The following is a 15,985-nucleotide window of genomic DNA, read 5'->3' as shown; positions in this document are numbered from 1 at the left end:
AGGTAAAACAAAATGGAGTCATGTATAGACCTCCTTGATGCATTCAGTAAAAATTCTGTTTGCATCTAATCACAAAAATAGTGTCAGCCAAGACTCTTGTGGGTAGCACTTTTAACTATGCATTGGAAGATTGTGGATTCCCACTCCAGAGTCTACCTATCTTCACACTTAAATGCAGTGGTGTGTGTGTGCTTCATTGCTGAACATACCATATTTCATGTGAAAAGTTTAAACTTTAAATGGAGGTCATGTCCATCTTCTCAGATTGCCGTAAGAGATTCGACTAATTTGGAATAGGAGCAGGGTTCTTGTGTTCTGGCCAATATCTGGCCTCAATTGACATCACCAAAATGGACTATCTGGTCGCTACCACATTGTTGTTTGTGGGAGTTTGTTATATACAAAGGCATCTTATACATTTCTTTTCACAACCTTTCTGCTGCATATCTGTTTCTTAGTCTTCATCAGCCTCTTAAGATCTCAGACCAGATCTCCACAGTGGTTAGGATACTGGACAGGAACTCTAATATTTTATTTTAATTTTGTAAGACTGTGAGGTAAGAACACCTCGCTCCAGGAGTGATTTCACGCCAAATGGGTTTATGGTATATCAAAACAAACTTTATTACTAACACAGTATTAAAATATCTTTAACATCACACAACAAAATAGCTTACAATTACCCCTTAAAACAATGCTAACAATACAGTGACACAATAACCCTTAACTGTTATCTTTATTCCCACTCAAACAACAAAATCATCTTGGGTCCCAATCCACTTTTAAATATAGTTAGCAGGCTGAGGAATACTTGCTGTAAAGTGATGTATTGGACACTCAACTTTGAGACTGTTCGAAAAAAAGGGACCTGTGATACCTCTCAGAATAGCGCAGAATGTCTGACAGTATTCTTTAGAAACCTCAGCTTCCCTTCCAGCCAAAAAATTAACTCTGAAAACCTCAACACCTGACTGCTTCAACCCCTGGCTCCTCCCATTAACTACAGCATGACACTAATTATCTACTGCCCAAGGAACCCTCTTAATATAAAATAAAAGTCTATTAGCCTAAGCTTTTACTGTGCTTTAATTGCTTCTGGCTTCAAAAAGCCTAGCTGTCTTTCAAAATGATTTTATAAACATGACTGCAGCATTCACATACCAGCTTAGGCTTTTAATCCTTACTGCACTAAATACACATAATACAATACATGTGAAATTCCTACAGTCATTAGAAGCCTTTCTTCGTGGACTAATGAAGAACAAAATAATTTTTCAATGCCAAGATGCTAATTATGTGGCAAGCGCAGTTATTTTGCATGGCTTACAAATACTGGCCACATTGCGAACAAGTTTGGCCATATTGGAATCTATTTGAAAAAATTACCCATTCCCGCAAAACCATTTATCATAAAATCCCTACAGTGCAGTTATCAGATGCGAAATCACAGATGGGACATCTAAGGAAGCTTTTGCTCAGAAGCTGTTGTAAAATTGCTGATGATCAAGTCCCTTTTGTGAGGAATTCCCAAAGAATCCCAACACTGACTGGAACCACTCGGAAATTTTGTTACACTGGAACTTTCAATGAAGGAAAAACAATGTGCGGGATTCTCTCAGCCCAGGCCGGGCCTGAGAATCGCCGGGGCAGGCGCGAATCATGCAACGCCGCCCCGACGCTGGTCCGCAGATTCTCTGGAGAGCAGAGAATTGGTGCCGGGCCGGTCGGGGGCCGCTCTACGCGCCACCCCACCCCCACGGCGATTCACCGCCCGGGATGGGATGAGCAGCCGTCAAAAAAAAAAGAGTCTCGCCGGTGCCGCCCACGTCTGGTCTTACCCGGTGGGACCTTGGCGTGCATCCATCTGGGGGCAGCATGGTGGTGGTGGGGGGGAGGACCCCGGGGGGGGGGCTCCGCTGTGGCCTGGCCTGCAATTGGGGGATACCGATCGGCGGGCCGTCCTCTCAGGCTGGTCCTCTTTTGTTCCGCGCCAGCCCCTGTAGCCCTACGCCATGTTGCGCAGGGCTGGTGCGGAGAAGGGAGCCAGGGAGCCACCGCACATGCGTGCAATCACGCTAGTCCCACTGCACATGCGCAGAACCGCGGCGACCATCTGACACTGGGATCGGAAGCTGGAGCAGCATAGGTCGCTCCAGTGCTGTGCTGGCCCCCTGTGGGGGTCAGAATCGCTGCTCCTGAGGGCATGTTGACGCCGTCGAGAAATGTGACAGCGTTTACAATGGCGTCAACACTTAGCCTCAGGATCAGAGAATCCCGCCCAACATTTTTAATGTTCTGTCTCTTCGTTAAACTGAATCAAAGAATTTCATATCATCAATACAAAGTTCATTTTTGTAAGAGGTTTTTCCTGATTTTGGAGTATGAAATGAAAATGAAAATCGTTTATTGTCACAAGTAGGCTTCAATGAAGTTACTTGAAAAGCCCCTAGTTGCCATATTCCAGCGCCTGTTTGGGAAGGCTAGTACGGGAATTGAACTGTGCTGCTGGCCTGCCTTGGTCTGCTTTTAAAGCCAGCGATTTAGCCCAGTGTGCTAAACCAGCCTCAGGTGAATAATTTGTGTGTAGTAGTGTCTAAAACTATACATGTTCTCAACAACTTTGATTCGTTGACTGCTACAGAGGATTCTAGCAATGTTAGAATAAAATCTTGTCCATGAGACCTACCTCCGGCTCTGTTGACCCCATTCATGCTAAACTGCTGACCATGAAACTCCCCTTCCTCGTCCCCATCTTAACTAATATTGTAAACTGTTCCCTTTCTTCAGGTATTGTCCCTCTCTCCTTCAAAATAGCTGCTTTTTCCCCTCAAAAAATCAACATTTGACTCCACCATCCTCCACCATCCTTTCAGACTTATCCCATTTTCAATTACCCTTTCCTTTTCAAATTCCTTGAACGCATTGTCCCTTCACAAATCTGCATCCATCTTTGTTGGAATGTCATGTTTGAATTCCTGCAATCATATTTTTGTCTCTGAAACAACTCTTATCAAAGTCACAGATGACAATCTGCATTACTGTGACAAAGTAAACTTTCCCTCCTTGTCCTCCTTGAACTGTCTGCAGCCTTTGATACAGTTGACTGTGCCATCCTCCTCACTCTAATCCAGCTGGATGGGATTACTCAAAGATCAATCGTTGGCCCCACTACTATTTCTCATCCACATGCTGCCTCTTAGCAACATCATCCAAAAGCACATCATTAGTTTCATATGTACCCTGTCAACACATTGCTCTATCACATCACCATCTCTTTGAACTCTTTCACTGTAACTAAATTATCAGACTGCTTATTGGACATCCATGATTGGTGAGCAGAATCTTAGACTCCCAGAAGGAGATCATTTGGCCTATCAAGTCTGTGTAGACCCCCCCGGAGGGGCACTCTACCTAGACCCACTCCCTCGCCTATCCCCGTAACTGCACATCTTTGGTCTGTGGGAGGAAACCCATGCAGACTTTGAGAGAATGTGAAAATTTCACAGTCACTGATGGCCGGAATTGAGGTCTCTGGTACTGAGAGACAGCAGTACTAACCGTGCTGTCCGTTTCCTCCAATCAAATATTGGGAAGACCATTGTTTTTCCATGCTCCAAACTCCATTTTGCTGATTCCACCTATCTCCGTGGTAATAGTTTGAGATTAAACCAGTCTGTTTGCAATATCAAGAACTAAACTAAAGTAGAGATTTAAGAATGGGATACAAAAAATATTAAAGATGTTTGTACAAAATAAAGTTTGAAGAATGGGTTAAAGAGGATTTGATAAGAATGCAGCTGTCTGAAGGGTTTTGATGTGCGAATTAGTTTGGAAGCAAGGCAATACATATGTACTTAAGTGAGGTGGGTATTGAATTTTAGGTGTTCTTAGTGAAGATATGAGAATACAGTTCACATATTAGTGCTGAAGTCTTAGCTTCTAAAGCGAGTCATTTAGATAGGAGGAGATCAAAAGGGAAATATGGTACATCAGCAGCCGGTAGCTCTGTACTGACAGGCAAGGTGAAAAGGAGAAAGAGAAGATACTGGAATTTAATCTCAGAAAGCAGAATTCTAGTCTAGGAGCTGCTGGTCTGAGACAAACTACGTAGAACCAACAAAGCTTTCCTAAAAAAGGCAGCACGGTAGCATGGTGGTTAGCATAAATGCTTCACAGCTCCAGGGTCCCAGGTTCGATTCCCGGCTGGGTCACTGTCTGTGCGGAGTCTGCACGTCCTCCCCGTGTGTGCGTGGGTTTCCTCCGGGTGCTCCGGTTTCCTCCCACAGTCCAAAGATGTGCGGGTTAGGTGGATTGGCCATGCTAAATTGCCCGTAGTGTCCTAAAAAAAAAGTAAGGGGGGGGGGTTGTTGGGTTACGGGTATAGGGTGAATACGTGGGTTTGAGTAGGGTGATCATTGCTCGGCACAACATCGAGGGCCGAAGGGCCTGTTCTGTGCTGTACTGTTCTATGTTCTATGTTAAACTTAAGATACCTCATGGGTGTTTTGAGACATTGGACATTTCTCAGACTGGATGTAGAGAGATAGGAATGGGGTTTAATTCCAGATTATGGAGTCTGTCAGTACAGAGCTGCCGGCTACCAATGTACCGTATTTCCCTTTTGATCTCCTCCTATCTAAATGTCTCGCTTCGGAAGCTAGGATTTCAGCACTAACCTGAGAACTGTATTCTCATGTCTCCACTTTGAACACCTAAAATTCTACTTCTATTGTTCCTCACTTCAATTAATAGTGTGTAGCCATTGTTGTAGTTAAATGTACCATTGTTTTGTATTGTATTCTGGTCTTCGTTGTGTGTTTTTACATGTTAATAATTTTTTTTTGAGTGGTTGCAACAAGTTCGGACCTTTCCCTCACTAGTCTGCATATCTATCCTCAAATTATATCAAATTGGAAAAACACACTAAGAACTGGTGGTTCCAAGTTGCCCTTCCGGGTTTTGGGATCCTCCCGCTTCCAACATCAGTGGGGTTCTTAACAGTAAGCTTGGTGTCAGATTTGGCTCTGAGATAAGCATCTGACAACATATCTGGGGCTAGATTCTCCGATTTGGAAACTATGTCCTGTCGCCGGCATGGGAATGGTGGCGTTTTACAACCGAAAAAAGCGGTGTAGAAATCGGCCACCGATCCTCGTCTGGTGGGGGGCTAGCAGGCACGCAGCGTAGAGCACCCGCGTCTAACTGCCAATATGACCATGCGCACGGCGACGGCCTGCCGCGGCTGCACCGTACGATAGTGCCCCCCTTTGGCCAGACTCGCTATCCCTGGACCACTTCCCACCAGTGCTCCCAGCCTCTGCCAAATCCCCCCCCTGCTCGCAGATCGGCTCTCTCTGACTATGGCGGCGCTGGACTCAGTCCACAGCCGCCACTCCGTGATCCCGAAAAAAAATAGGAGTGATCCACGCCGTCGGGAACTTGGCTGGTTGGGGCGGAGCATCGGGGGGAGGGCCTCGGGTAACGTTGTGAGGCTGTCCATACGGCATGCGGCGTACTCCTAGAGTATGCTGTTTTGGAGGGGGCGGAGCATCGCAAAAGGGGCACAGCCCCCGAGTACTATAGCAGTTAATGCAGGTAATAAATAATGGATTGAGGGTGGCATGCAAGCTTAAATGGAATTTTCTCAATCTAGGATGAAAAGCTACAACTTTGGGAAATTTTATTTTTTTCATTCAAATAGTTTAAAGCCAGTTCTAGTTCAACCACAAAGTATAACTAGCGTAAAGTTTTCGGACACCAGAGTACCATTTTGAACTGTTAGCCCTTTGGGAATCCTTTGCTTTTTATTCCAGCTGAAGCGCTGGTGTTTCATTAAAAAGTCTGAAAAGAAAGTTGACAACGAGCCTTTTTTATTTACAAAAGCAAAATACTGCAGCTGTGATAAATATGAAAGAAAAATATTAAATGTTGTAAAAACGTCACACAGCATCTGACCTGTTGAATATTTCCAGCATTTCTGTCTTTTTTAAAAGCACCGTTGTAGTTCAGACTTTTTCAACATAATTTTTTCAGTCAAAGCCTTTTTTGGGAACTTGGGTTTTTTACTCTCTCTGCTGTTCTGAGTTAGTGTAATCAGGGCCAAGCATTTACTCAAAAGCTTAGATTTATGCAGTGCCTTTAACACAGTACAAGGCGGTTCTTCACAGAAGTGCAATCAAAGCTGAGCATTGGAAGACAGACTCGGGAGTGATGGTGGTGTTGGGGAGAAAGCAAATGGGATGAGTGGAATCTTGAAGGCTCTTGAACATGATGCGTAGAGAGCATAGGGGAAATTTCTTTATCAGGATTGTTATGTGGCGAGTGCATAGAAGAAATTTCGTTATCAGGATTGTTGGAGTGTGGAATACTCTGCAACTATTCAGCGCAAATTGCACAAATACTTAAAGCAAAGCAGGGCACTGGGTTATGAAAAGGGAGCAGAGCATTAGTAAAAATTTGGATTGCTCGAGCACAGATATGAAAGGCTAAGTGGCTCCTTGCTGTGTTATAAAGTTTTTTCTTTTTCTACGGGATGTAGCCGTCGCTGGCAGTGGCAGTATTTATTGCCCATCTTAATTGCTGTTGAGAAGGTGATAGTGAGGTGCCTTCTTGTACCACTGCAGTCCATTTGGTGCAGGTACACCCACAGTGCTGTTCGGGAAGGGGTTCCAGGAGTACAAACTTCTCAGGTTTTAATTTTTATTTATAGTTCAATTCGTATGCCATATTTCTTGTGAGATGGAGCAGGATAAATGGTTGGTACTAGCACGGTAGCACAGTGCTTAGCACTGTTGCTTCACAGCACCAGGGTCCCAGATTCGATTCCCGCTTGGGTCACTGTGCAGAATTTGCACTTTCTCCCCATGTCTGCATGAGTTTCCTCCGGGTGCTCCGATTTCCTCCCACAAGTCCCGAAAGACGTGCTTGGTAGGTGAATTGGATGTTCTGAATTCTCCCTCCGTGTTCCCGAACAGGTACCAGAGTGTGGTGACTAGGGGATTTTCACGATGGCTTCATTGCAGTGTTAATGTAAGCCTACTTGTGACAATAATAAAGATTATTATTATGAATACCAAAATGAGATGTGTATGAAGCTGAAAAGTATTTTGTATGGTTTGCTCTTTAAGAACACTTTTGTATAATTAATGCAGTATTCATAATATTCAATGATGGCATTGGATTGACTTAAGTTCCACACTGGAGCACGATATTATTTTGAGCAGAGGCTGCAATATAGCCTGAGTAAGTAAGTGCGTAAATTGTGATTTGAATCTGTGTTTTGATTATTTTCTCTATGCTGTATTTTTTGTATGTTATCAAGAAAAATACTTCTTAAAAATTAGTTGTTTGTAATATAATAGTTGTGAGGAGACCTGCAATGTTAATAACTGTGTTGGTGCATACCATACACTAGGCATATATTTCAAAGATTTTCATCTTTTTTTCAAAGGATTAATTCCTGCCCAAACAATTGCTCAGGCCATGGAAAGTGCGTGACTGGAAGTAACGGCAGGGTGTTTTGTGAATGCGATAAATATTGGAAGGGGGAAGCTTGTGACATTCCATATTGTAAGGACAACTGTGGGAGCCCTGATCATGGCTACTGTGACTTAACTGGAGAAAAGCTCTGTGTCTGTAATGATAGCTGGCAAGGTGAGTTGATTGATTTTGCTACAACATCAGTATGAAATGAAATGTATGTTAGATAGGAAAGAAATAGTCATTCTAGCTCGAATTTTATCACAAATACGATATTTGTGGATTTGCAGCTGATGACTGCACATAGCTTTATTAGAGAACTGATATTCATTAGAATCAGACCAAGCAAATTCAAATTGAGGCTGAATCGTATTTTGGAATATTTGTGTATTGTTCTTCCCCGTTTGAAGGTTTTTCCACGAACTTATTTGTTTTTGCATGTGCGTATGTGTGTGCGTGTATGTGTGTGCGTAATAAAGTACTCCAAAGCACCAGCACAATGCATGTTGTAGCCAGTGTTCAAAGGCACTGTAAAAACTTCAATTTATATGATTAGGTTTTCTATAAAATGTGAAGCACTGGGAGTAGTTGAAACATAGAGATTGTAGCCATGTGGTTGGTTTGTCTCATAGCTTGTGATTAATCATCATCAAATATTAGCTTCATAAACATGCACAAAGGCTATGCAAAAGTACATTTGTAATATATTCCCATTTCATCAATAAAATTAATTTTGAGACACAAACTTGGGAAAGTAAGTTTTGAAGAGGGCACAAGGAGGCTACTAAAATATATAGATAGGTTAAGTGAGTGGGCAAAGATCTAGCAAATGGAGTACAATGTAGGAAAGTGTGGAATTGTCCAATTTGGCAGGAAGAATAAAAGAGAAGCATATTATGAGAGGTTGCAGAGCTCTGAGAATCAGAGGTATCTGCTTAGTGCATGAACTGCATGGGCAGCACGGTAGCACAAGTGGTTAGCACTGGGACTTCACAGTGCCAGGGTTGCAGGTTCGATTCCCCGCTGGGTCACTGTCTGTGAGGAGTCTGCACGTTCTCCCTGTGTCTGCGTGGGTTTCCTCCGGGTGCTCCAATTTCCTCCCACAGTCCAAAGACGTGCAGGTTAGGTGGATTGGCCATGCTAAATTGCCCTTAGTGTCCAAAAAGGTCAGTTGGGTTACGGGGATAGGGTGGAAGTGAGTGCTTAAGTGGGTCGGTGCAGACCCGATGGGCCAAATGGCCTCCTTCTGCACTGTATGTTCTATGTTCTAAGAACCACAAAAGGCAAGTACAGCAAGTATTTAGGAAAGCTAATGGACCATAATCATTTATTGCAGGGGTAATTGAATACAAAAAAGAAAGGTCATGCTCCAGTCATATAGAGCCCTAGTGAGACCACATCTGGAATACTGTGTACAGTATTGCTCATCCTATTTAAGGAAAGATGTAAATGCTTTGGAAACAGTTCAGAGAAGGTTTACCAGCGGAGCGGAATGGGCACGTTGTCTTATGAAGAAAGGTTGGACAGGCTGGGCTTGTATCTGCTGGAGTTTAGAAGAGTTAAGAGGTGACTTGATTGAAACATGATATGGTTCCTCTTTTTAAAAATGTTTCCAATTAAGGAGCAATTTAGCATTGCCAACCCACCTATGCTGCACATCTTTGGGTTGTGAGGTTGAGACCCACACAGACACAGGGAGAATGTGCAAACTCCACAAGGACAGTGGCCCAGAGCCAAGATCGAACCCAGGTTCTTGACGCTGTGAATGGCCTCCTCCTGCTCCTTGTTTGTATGAGGCTTACAAGTGGGTTGTGCAGTGACAGATTTACCTATCAATACTGATCTCCTTATGGAGATTAAGTAAGTTTAGGAGAGCACATGACCTAAAAGTGGATTCACTAGAAATCATGTGCTATTTAGCTTTTCCTTTATTTTGTGAATGAATGTGGAAGGCTGGTGTATATATATTGTGTTATGTGTGTTTGTTGCAGTGATGTTTTAAACGCCTGTGATAGGGTGTGTATGTATATCTACCGTAGTTTGTTAAGAATCCTGGTTTAAAAGATAGGCTATTGGCTGCAAAAGGTATAATTAAGATGTCGTAAAAGTGAGATCACCAATCTTTCAAGCTATGCTTATGTTTACAAGAAGAGACCTAATGGGATTTTGTTATGATTACTGAGGAGTAGATAATTAGAGATGTGTTTCAACTTAAATAGGTCATGGTATTTGAGTGGAATAAAGAGGATGTATGTAATCGAGGGCCAGGGTGGTAGCAGTCAGTTTAGGTAGTTTTCTGGAAGCTGTGAGCTGAACAACAGATTTTGCAGTAAATTGTCAGATTCAGCATTAATCTGACAGACAAGAATCTGCAGGCGGTTTCCTGAAAAGATCTCCCTTTTCAAGCAGTCTTTTTATCCAGATAATGGCAAATAATCCTATGTTTTGCTAACTTTATTTAAACATGGTTTTTGATCTGTGACGGGCTTTGCTTGATTGGAGATAAAGGAGATATCAGTTAGGAGTTAGTGTTTCCTTTTGTTGTTCAGCATTGTTTAACTGGTAATTGTAAACGTTTGTTTTAATACACCATGGGCTGGATTCTCCGCCCCGCAGCGCCACATTTCTGCCTTGACCCGCCGGTGGGATTCTCCATTACGCCGGCCGGTCAATGGGGTTTCCCGGTGTGGGGCAGAGGAAACCCCCGGGCACCGGTAGAATGGAGCATCCCGCCGGCGGAGAATCCTGCCCCATATCCTGATTTGTACGTGGAATCCTTTCCAAAGTTTAAAATAAGTATTAGCATTCCTGTCTAGTATCCTGGCAAATTTTGGGGTCTGGTCCGGAGTCATAATAATTTGCATTATGTGGCCTTGAAAAAAGTTAGAGATGCTAGAGATTTCCGGTTAAATGCAGAGGCAGGGAAAGGGGGAGGGGAGAAAAAAGTTAAAGGGCGTTCTGGGATTGGGTGGTAGGCAGGAAAGATCATATGACAAATGGGATGTTGGTGCAAGACAAAAGGAAATAATATTGGGAACAGCAGCTTGTCTGGAAAATGAGAATGGTAAAAATGATTAGTAGATAAATGACAAGTTAGTTGCATAGTTCGTAGATACCATTTTATGCGACCCACCATCAGATTCTGAGCTACAAAGTTTATTTTAATTCAAATGTCTCTAGCCACTTAATACCATTGTTACTGATGGCCATGAAGATGATAAAAATAAAATAGATTACATGGGAATAATTGAGATTTTGCTTTCAGTAAAAAAATACCTTGGTTGTGTGACTTGATTAGTGACCTCTGTCTTCTGGCAACTGTTGGTGTGGTAATTATCAGTATACTGACTGAACTTAATTAAAGATTAACTATTGTTGCAGTGTAAGGAATCTGATTCAAACAACATTTATTTTAAGAAATTCCAGATTCCTAAGTTTTAAAACCCCTGGTACATGTTACTCTAAATGTAAACATGTTTCTTTTTCTTGCTGTTACCTTTTTAAATTGTTATTAATTCAATAATTCTTTCCCTCTTCTCCCTCTTCAGCCAATTTGACTTGTAACTCACTCTCCTCTGTCCTTCTTATCTTTCCCAATCCTTAAATCTGATTGGATGACAGAGATAGATCATTGGTGTCATTGTTGAGTCCCATATATCTTCTTGTTATTGCCGTGCAGTTATCAGCTTGCACTTAACTTCCAAAATAAAGTTGTGCAGTTGAAAGGGTGCACAAAAAAGCCTAGCTTAGGGGGGCATGTCACAAGATGCTTTGCTGCAGAACATTTTGGGCAATTTATATTTGCAAAATTTTTAAAGTCATATGAAGAGGAAAAAAATGTTCAAGACAGCCTAATCTTTCCACATACCAGTAAAGTCTTATATTGGCTATTGATTATAATTCACTTACTCATGTTTTTTTTTCATTGTGCTTTGGAATAGAACGTGTATGCTTTTCTATTCTAGTCTCTAGTAATGGGTCTTGAATAATAACTGCAAAGGCTAGTTGCACCCTCATGTGGATATGGATGTCAACAGCAGAATGTTTCATGCATGAAATTGGCGTAATTTACTTCCTGAAAACCATTAATCTCTGTATTCAACTTTGCATAATCAATTGCGAGGAAATCCATAAACAGGACTGTCCTGGCCAACCCATAGTTTCGGCCTGTTCCTGCCCCCATTGAACTTATTTCTTCCTATCTTGACACTATTTTCCCTCTCCTTGTACAGTGTTCCTGAATTTGAGATTCTTCGGACACCAATCCCATTTCAACATTTCCAGTTTCCTGGCCTTCACCGCCACCTCTTCACTATGGACGTCCACACCTTCAATGCTTCCATCCTCTACCAGAACAGTCTGAAAACTCTTTGCTGCTTCCTGAACAATCTCCATCGACCACCACCCTCCTCCACCTAGCTGAACTGGTTCTCTCATTACCAATTTCTCCTTTAACTTGTCTCACTTTCTCCAGATAAAAGATGTGGCTGTGGTTACCTGCATGGGCCCTGGTTATGCCTATCTTTTTACGGGGTATGTGGAACATTCCTTGTTCCATTTCTACTCAGGCCCACTCCCACAACTCTTTTTCCAGTACATCAAAGACTGTATCGGTGCTACGTTCTGCTGTCATCCGGAACTGGAAAAATTAATCAATTTTGCTTCCAATTACTCCTCTCTCACCTTCACCAAGTCCATCTCTGACATTTCCTTTCGCTTCCCTGACTTCTCTGTCTCCATTTTCTGATAATAGACTGCCAGTATTCATTACAAGCCCACTGATTCCCACAGCTACCTCAACTACACTACCTCATACCCAGCTTTCTATAAGGACTCCATTCCATTCACCTGGTACAGGTTGAGCATCCCTTATCCGAAATCTGCACTTTTTATCAAGCGCCGACATGATGTCACGAGTCCCTGCGCAATGCGCAAGTCCCAACGTGCCATACATGCGCAATTCCCAATGCGCCGCAGATGCACATTATATTCCAAAATCCCCAAAATTCTAAAATGCAATACACATTCGGCCACAAGCATTTCGAATAAGAGATGCTCAACCTCTATCTCCAATTCCTTCACATCAGTTCTGATGATGTGACCTTCCACAATGGTGTTTCTAATATGTCTTCCATTTCCTCAGCTGCAGTTTGTCCTCCATTACGGTTGACAGAACACTCAACTGTGTTTGGTCCATTTTTAACATCTCTGTCGTCACTCTTCCCTTCCCTCCCAGACCCATAATAATTGTGAGTTAACTTTTTGCATTCCTTGTACAAGCATACCGACGTTTATTTGAACATCCACAATCACAATCCTTTTAAAATTTCGCTCATCTTCTTTCGATCAAAGTGAATATGTCACACTTCCCTACATTATAATCCATCTGCCATCTTGTTCCAATAGTTAATCTATCTATATCTCTTTGCTGCCTCTCGTGTTCTGTCCACAGCTTACCTTACCACCTAGCTTTCTATCATACATTGGTCACTATTCATCTAAATCATTAATATAGATTAAAAATAGCTGAGGCCCATCACTGACTCTTGTGGTACTCCACTATTCACTATCTGCCAACTTGAAAAGTCTCATTTATGTCCATTCTCTGCTTCTCATCTCTTAACCAATCCTCTGTCCATGCTAATATATTACCTCCAGCACCATCCACACTTAACATGCCATTTGACCTATTGTGCGGCACCTTGTCGAAAGCCTTTTGGAAAAGTAGGTATACTACATCTATTGGTTCCCCTTTATCTGCCTTACTAGTTACATCCTCAAAAAACTCCAATACATTTGTTAAACAGGATTTATAAGACCATAAAATGTAGATGTTTTAAATGGATGACACCTTAGTCTGAAATTATGCCCTCTGGTCCGAGACTCTCCATAAGGGGAAGCAACCTTTCAGCATCTACCCTGCCAAGTGCTCTGACAATACTATATGTCTCAATAAGGTCACCTCTCATTCTTTTGAATTTCAATGAGAACAGGTCCAACCTACTCAACTTCTCAGGCGGGATTTTCTGACCCCCCCCCCCCCCCCCCCCCCCCCGCCGGATCGGAGAAATCCCACCCCCGCCGTGTCCCGAATTCTCCGCCACCAGAGATTTGGCGGGGGGCGGGAATCGCGCCGCGCCGGTTGGCGGGCCCTCCCCGGCGATTCTCCAGCCCGCGGTGGGCCGCTGCCGCTGTCAACCCTCTCCCGCCGTCGTGGATCAAACCACCTACCTTACCAGCAGGAGCAGGCGGTGCGGGCGGGCTCCGGGGTCCTGGGGGGGGGGGGGCGTGAGGTGATCTGGCCCGGGGGGTGCCCCCACGGTGGCTTGGCCCGCGATCGGGGCCCACCGATCAGCGGGCGGGCCTGTGCCGTGGGGGCACACTTTTCCTTCTGCCTTCGTCATGGTCTTCACCATGGCGGAGGCGGAAGTGACCCCCTCCCCTGCGCATGCGCGGGGATGACGTCAGCTGACGCTCCGGCGCATGTGCGGCCTTCCGCTGGCCGGCTAAGTCCCTTCGACCCCGACTAGCGTGGCTCCAAAGGCCGTCCATGCCAGCCGGCGGGACGGGAATCACTCCGGTGCGGGCCTAGCCACTCAAGGTGAGGGCTTGGCCCCTAAAGGTGCGGAGACTTCCGCACCTTTGGGGCGGCCCGACGCCGGAGTGGTTCACGCCACTCCATCACGCTGGGACTCCCTGCCCTGCCGGGTAGGGGAGAATCCCGGCCCTCATTAGAAAATCCCTCCATACTCGGGATTTTAAGAAAACCCCTTTAGATACAGAAAGTTGACTTGTTCTAAGTGAATTGTTAAGATATCCTTAAAAATTCCACCATTTTTTCAACAACCGATGTTAAGTCAACTGGCTTGCAGTTCCCCGTTTTCTCTTTCCCTCAAACCACCGCCCCCCTCCGCCCCACATGCCTAGTTCTGATGGAAAGTCATATTAGACTTGAAATGCTAACTCTGTTTCTCTCTTCACAGATGCTGCTACTCCTGTTGAGTTTTTCCAGGATATTCTGTTTTCATCCCAGAAAATATGCTTGTTTAGTTAAAAGTAATCAGACTGAAATTCTGAAAACAAAGTCATTGCTGATTTGATCCTGATTTCACAATATAATTCTGTTTGAAAATATATGTATTTTTGGTTTAAAATGATAAAACAAGTCTTGATGGGCTGAATGGCCTCCGTCTGCACTATAGGGATTCTATGATTCTATTCTATGATTCTATGATGTCAGCACAATATTAACCTGAAGCTGCATTAGCAAAGCCTGTCCAAAGGAGCCTCTCTTAAAAACATAAACAAACCTAACAGATATTTTGATTGGAACTTTGTGTCTGATGTTGAAAGCAATGATGCTAAAGCAAATTTTCATCTTTAGATTTGAGCACTGGAAAATGTTCCACCAAAAATACAGATAATTAAATAGAAGTTGCTGAGTTCTAGCGAAAGCTTAAAGTAACTTCAGAGCTGAGATTTCTGGTTTGTTTTGGAACTAATGTTCAACCATCTGGAATATCAATTATTAATTGGAGTCAACTTTTTGAACTCAGTGGAATGCTTCCTCCTTCTTCCTATTTCTAGTTGTACTTTCATGTGGGCTTGGGATGTGCTTTTCTTATTTAATTTTAAAATGAAGAACAATTACTAATGCCACCACTGTTTTTCAGAAAAGGTTGGACATTGCTGATTTTCTCCATTGCTTTCTGTTCTAAACTTAAGATATCCCAGTTTATCAAAGAAAATACTATTTCCCTTGGACCTAATGACTCAATATTTCTTAAAGTATTTTGGCATAACTATGCTACAAGGGAAGCATAGTGACATTTCTTTAGAAGCATGCAAATGATTTTTGTTGGCTTTACATTGGAAAGTTCTTTTGATTGCTGCATCATTTCTGAAGTTCGTCTGCCAAAACTTTCTTTCACAATTTATCTCGGAAATGTTAGTAAGCATGTTCTGAATATTCAATTTTATAACATCCATCGCATTCACTTTCTACACTGCAATTGGTGTCAGTTCTTTTCATGTGAAGGATAATTAACTTGGTTATCTGCTCTTTCTAAGTCCAGTCTCCGATTAGTGTGTGCCTTAAGCTGTGGGTCCAAGACATGTAACATATAATGAAAACTGAAACATCATCCGAGAGAGGGGATGCTGCATTATCAAACACACATGAGAGATAAATTGAAGCCTTTTTGTGGCGCTGATGCCAAAGGAGAGCAGGAAGTTCTGCTGGTGCCCTATGCAGTATTTATCCTCCCAACATTCAACTGAACTCTAGTCTCATATGCTTGGAAATTTCCCCTCTCATGTATGTCTAATTTAAATTCTCCACAGCAGCTTTTTCTCCTTTCTGTGATCATATTGATGCTAGTTTTGTTCATGTGAATCCTATTTCACTGTCCCACAATTTGTTATAATGTCCCAAGAATCTGATATCTCTGTTCCGCCTGATCGGTTTCACCACATGCTGAAATACCTAAGCTGTTTTTCACAGATT

General features: G+C 43.0%; 1 protein-coding gene across 4 annotated transcripts in view; it reads left to right on the top strand.

Moving 5' to 3' along the window:
• atrnl1b (attractin-like 1b) overlaps window positions 1-15,985 on the top strand; it is a 1,095,064-nt gene that overhangs the window by 129,980 nt on the left and 949,099 nt on the right. For all 4 annotated transcript variants that reach the window (XM_038774130.1, XM_038774131.1, XM_038774132.1 and 1 more), the window contains exon 5: window positions 7,451-7,653. In XM_038774130.1, coding sequence (XP_038630058.1) covers window positions 7,451-7,653 — 203 coding nt within the window. The remainder of the gene's footprint in view (window positions 1-7,450; window positions 7,654-15,985) is intronic.

Source organism: Scyliorhinus canicula, chromosome 16 (genome assembly GCF_902713615.1).
Source record: "Scyliorhinus canicula chromosome 16, sScyCan1.1, whole genome shotgun sequence".
Lineage (NCBI taxonomy): Eukaryota > Metazoa > Chordata > Chondrichthyes > Carcharhiniformes > Scyliorhinidae > Scyliorhinus > Scyliorhinus canicula.
The sequence above is the reverse complement of the archived record's forward strand: the minus strand, read 5'-3'. Positions and strand labels throughout refer to the sequence as shown.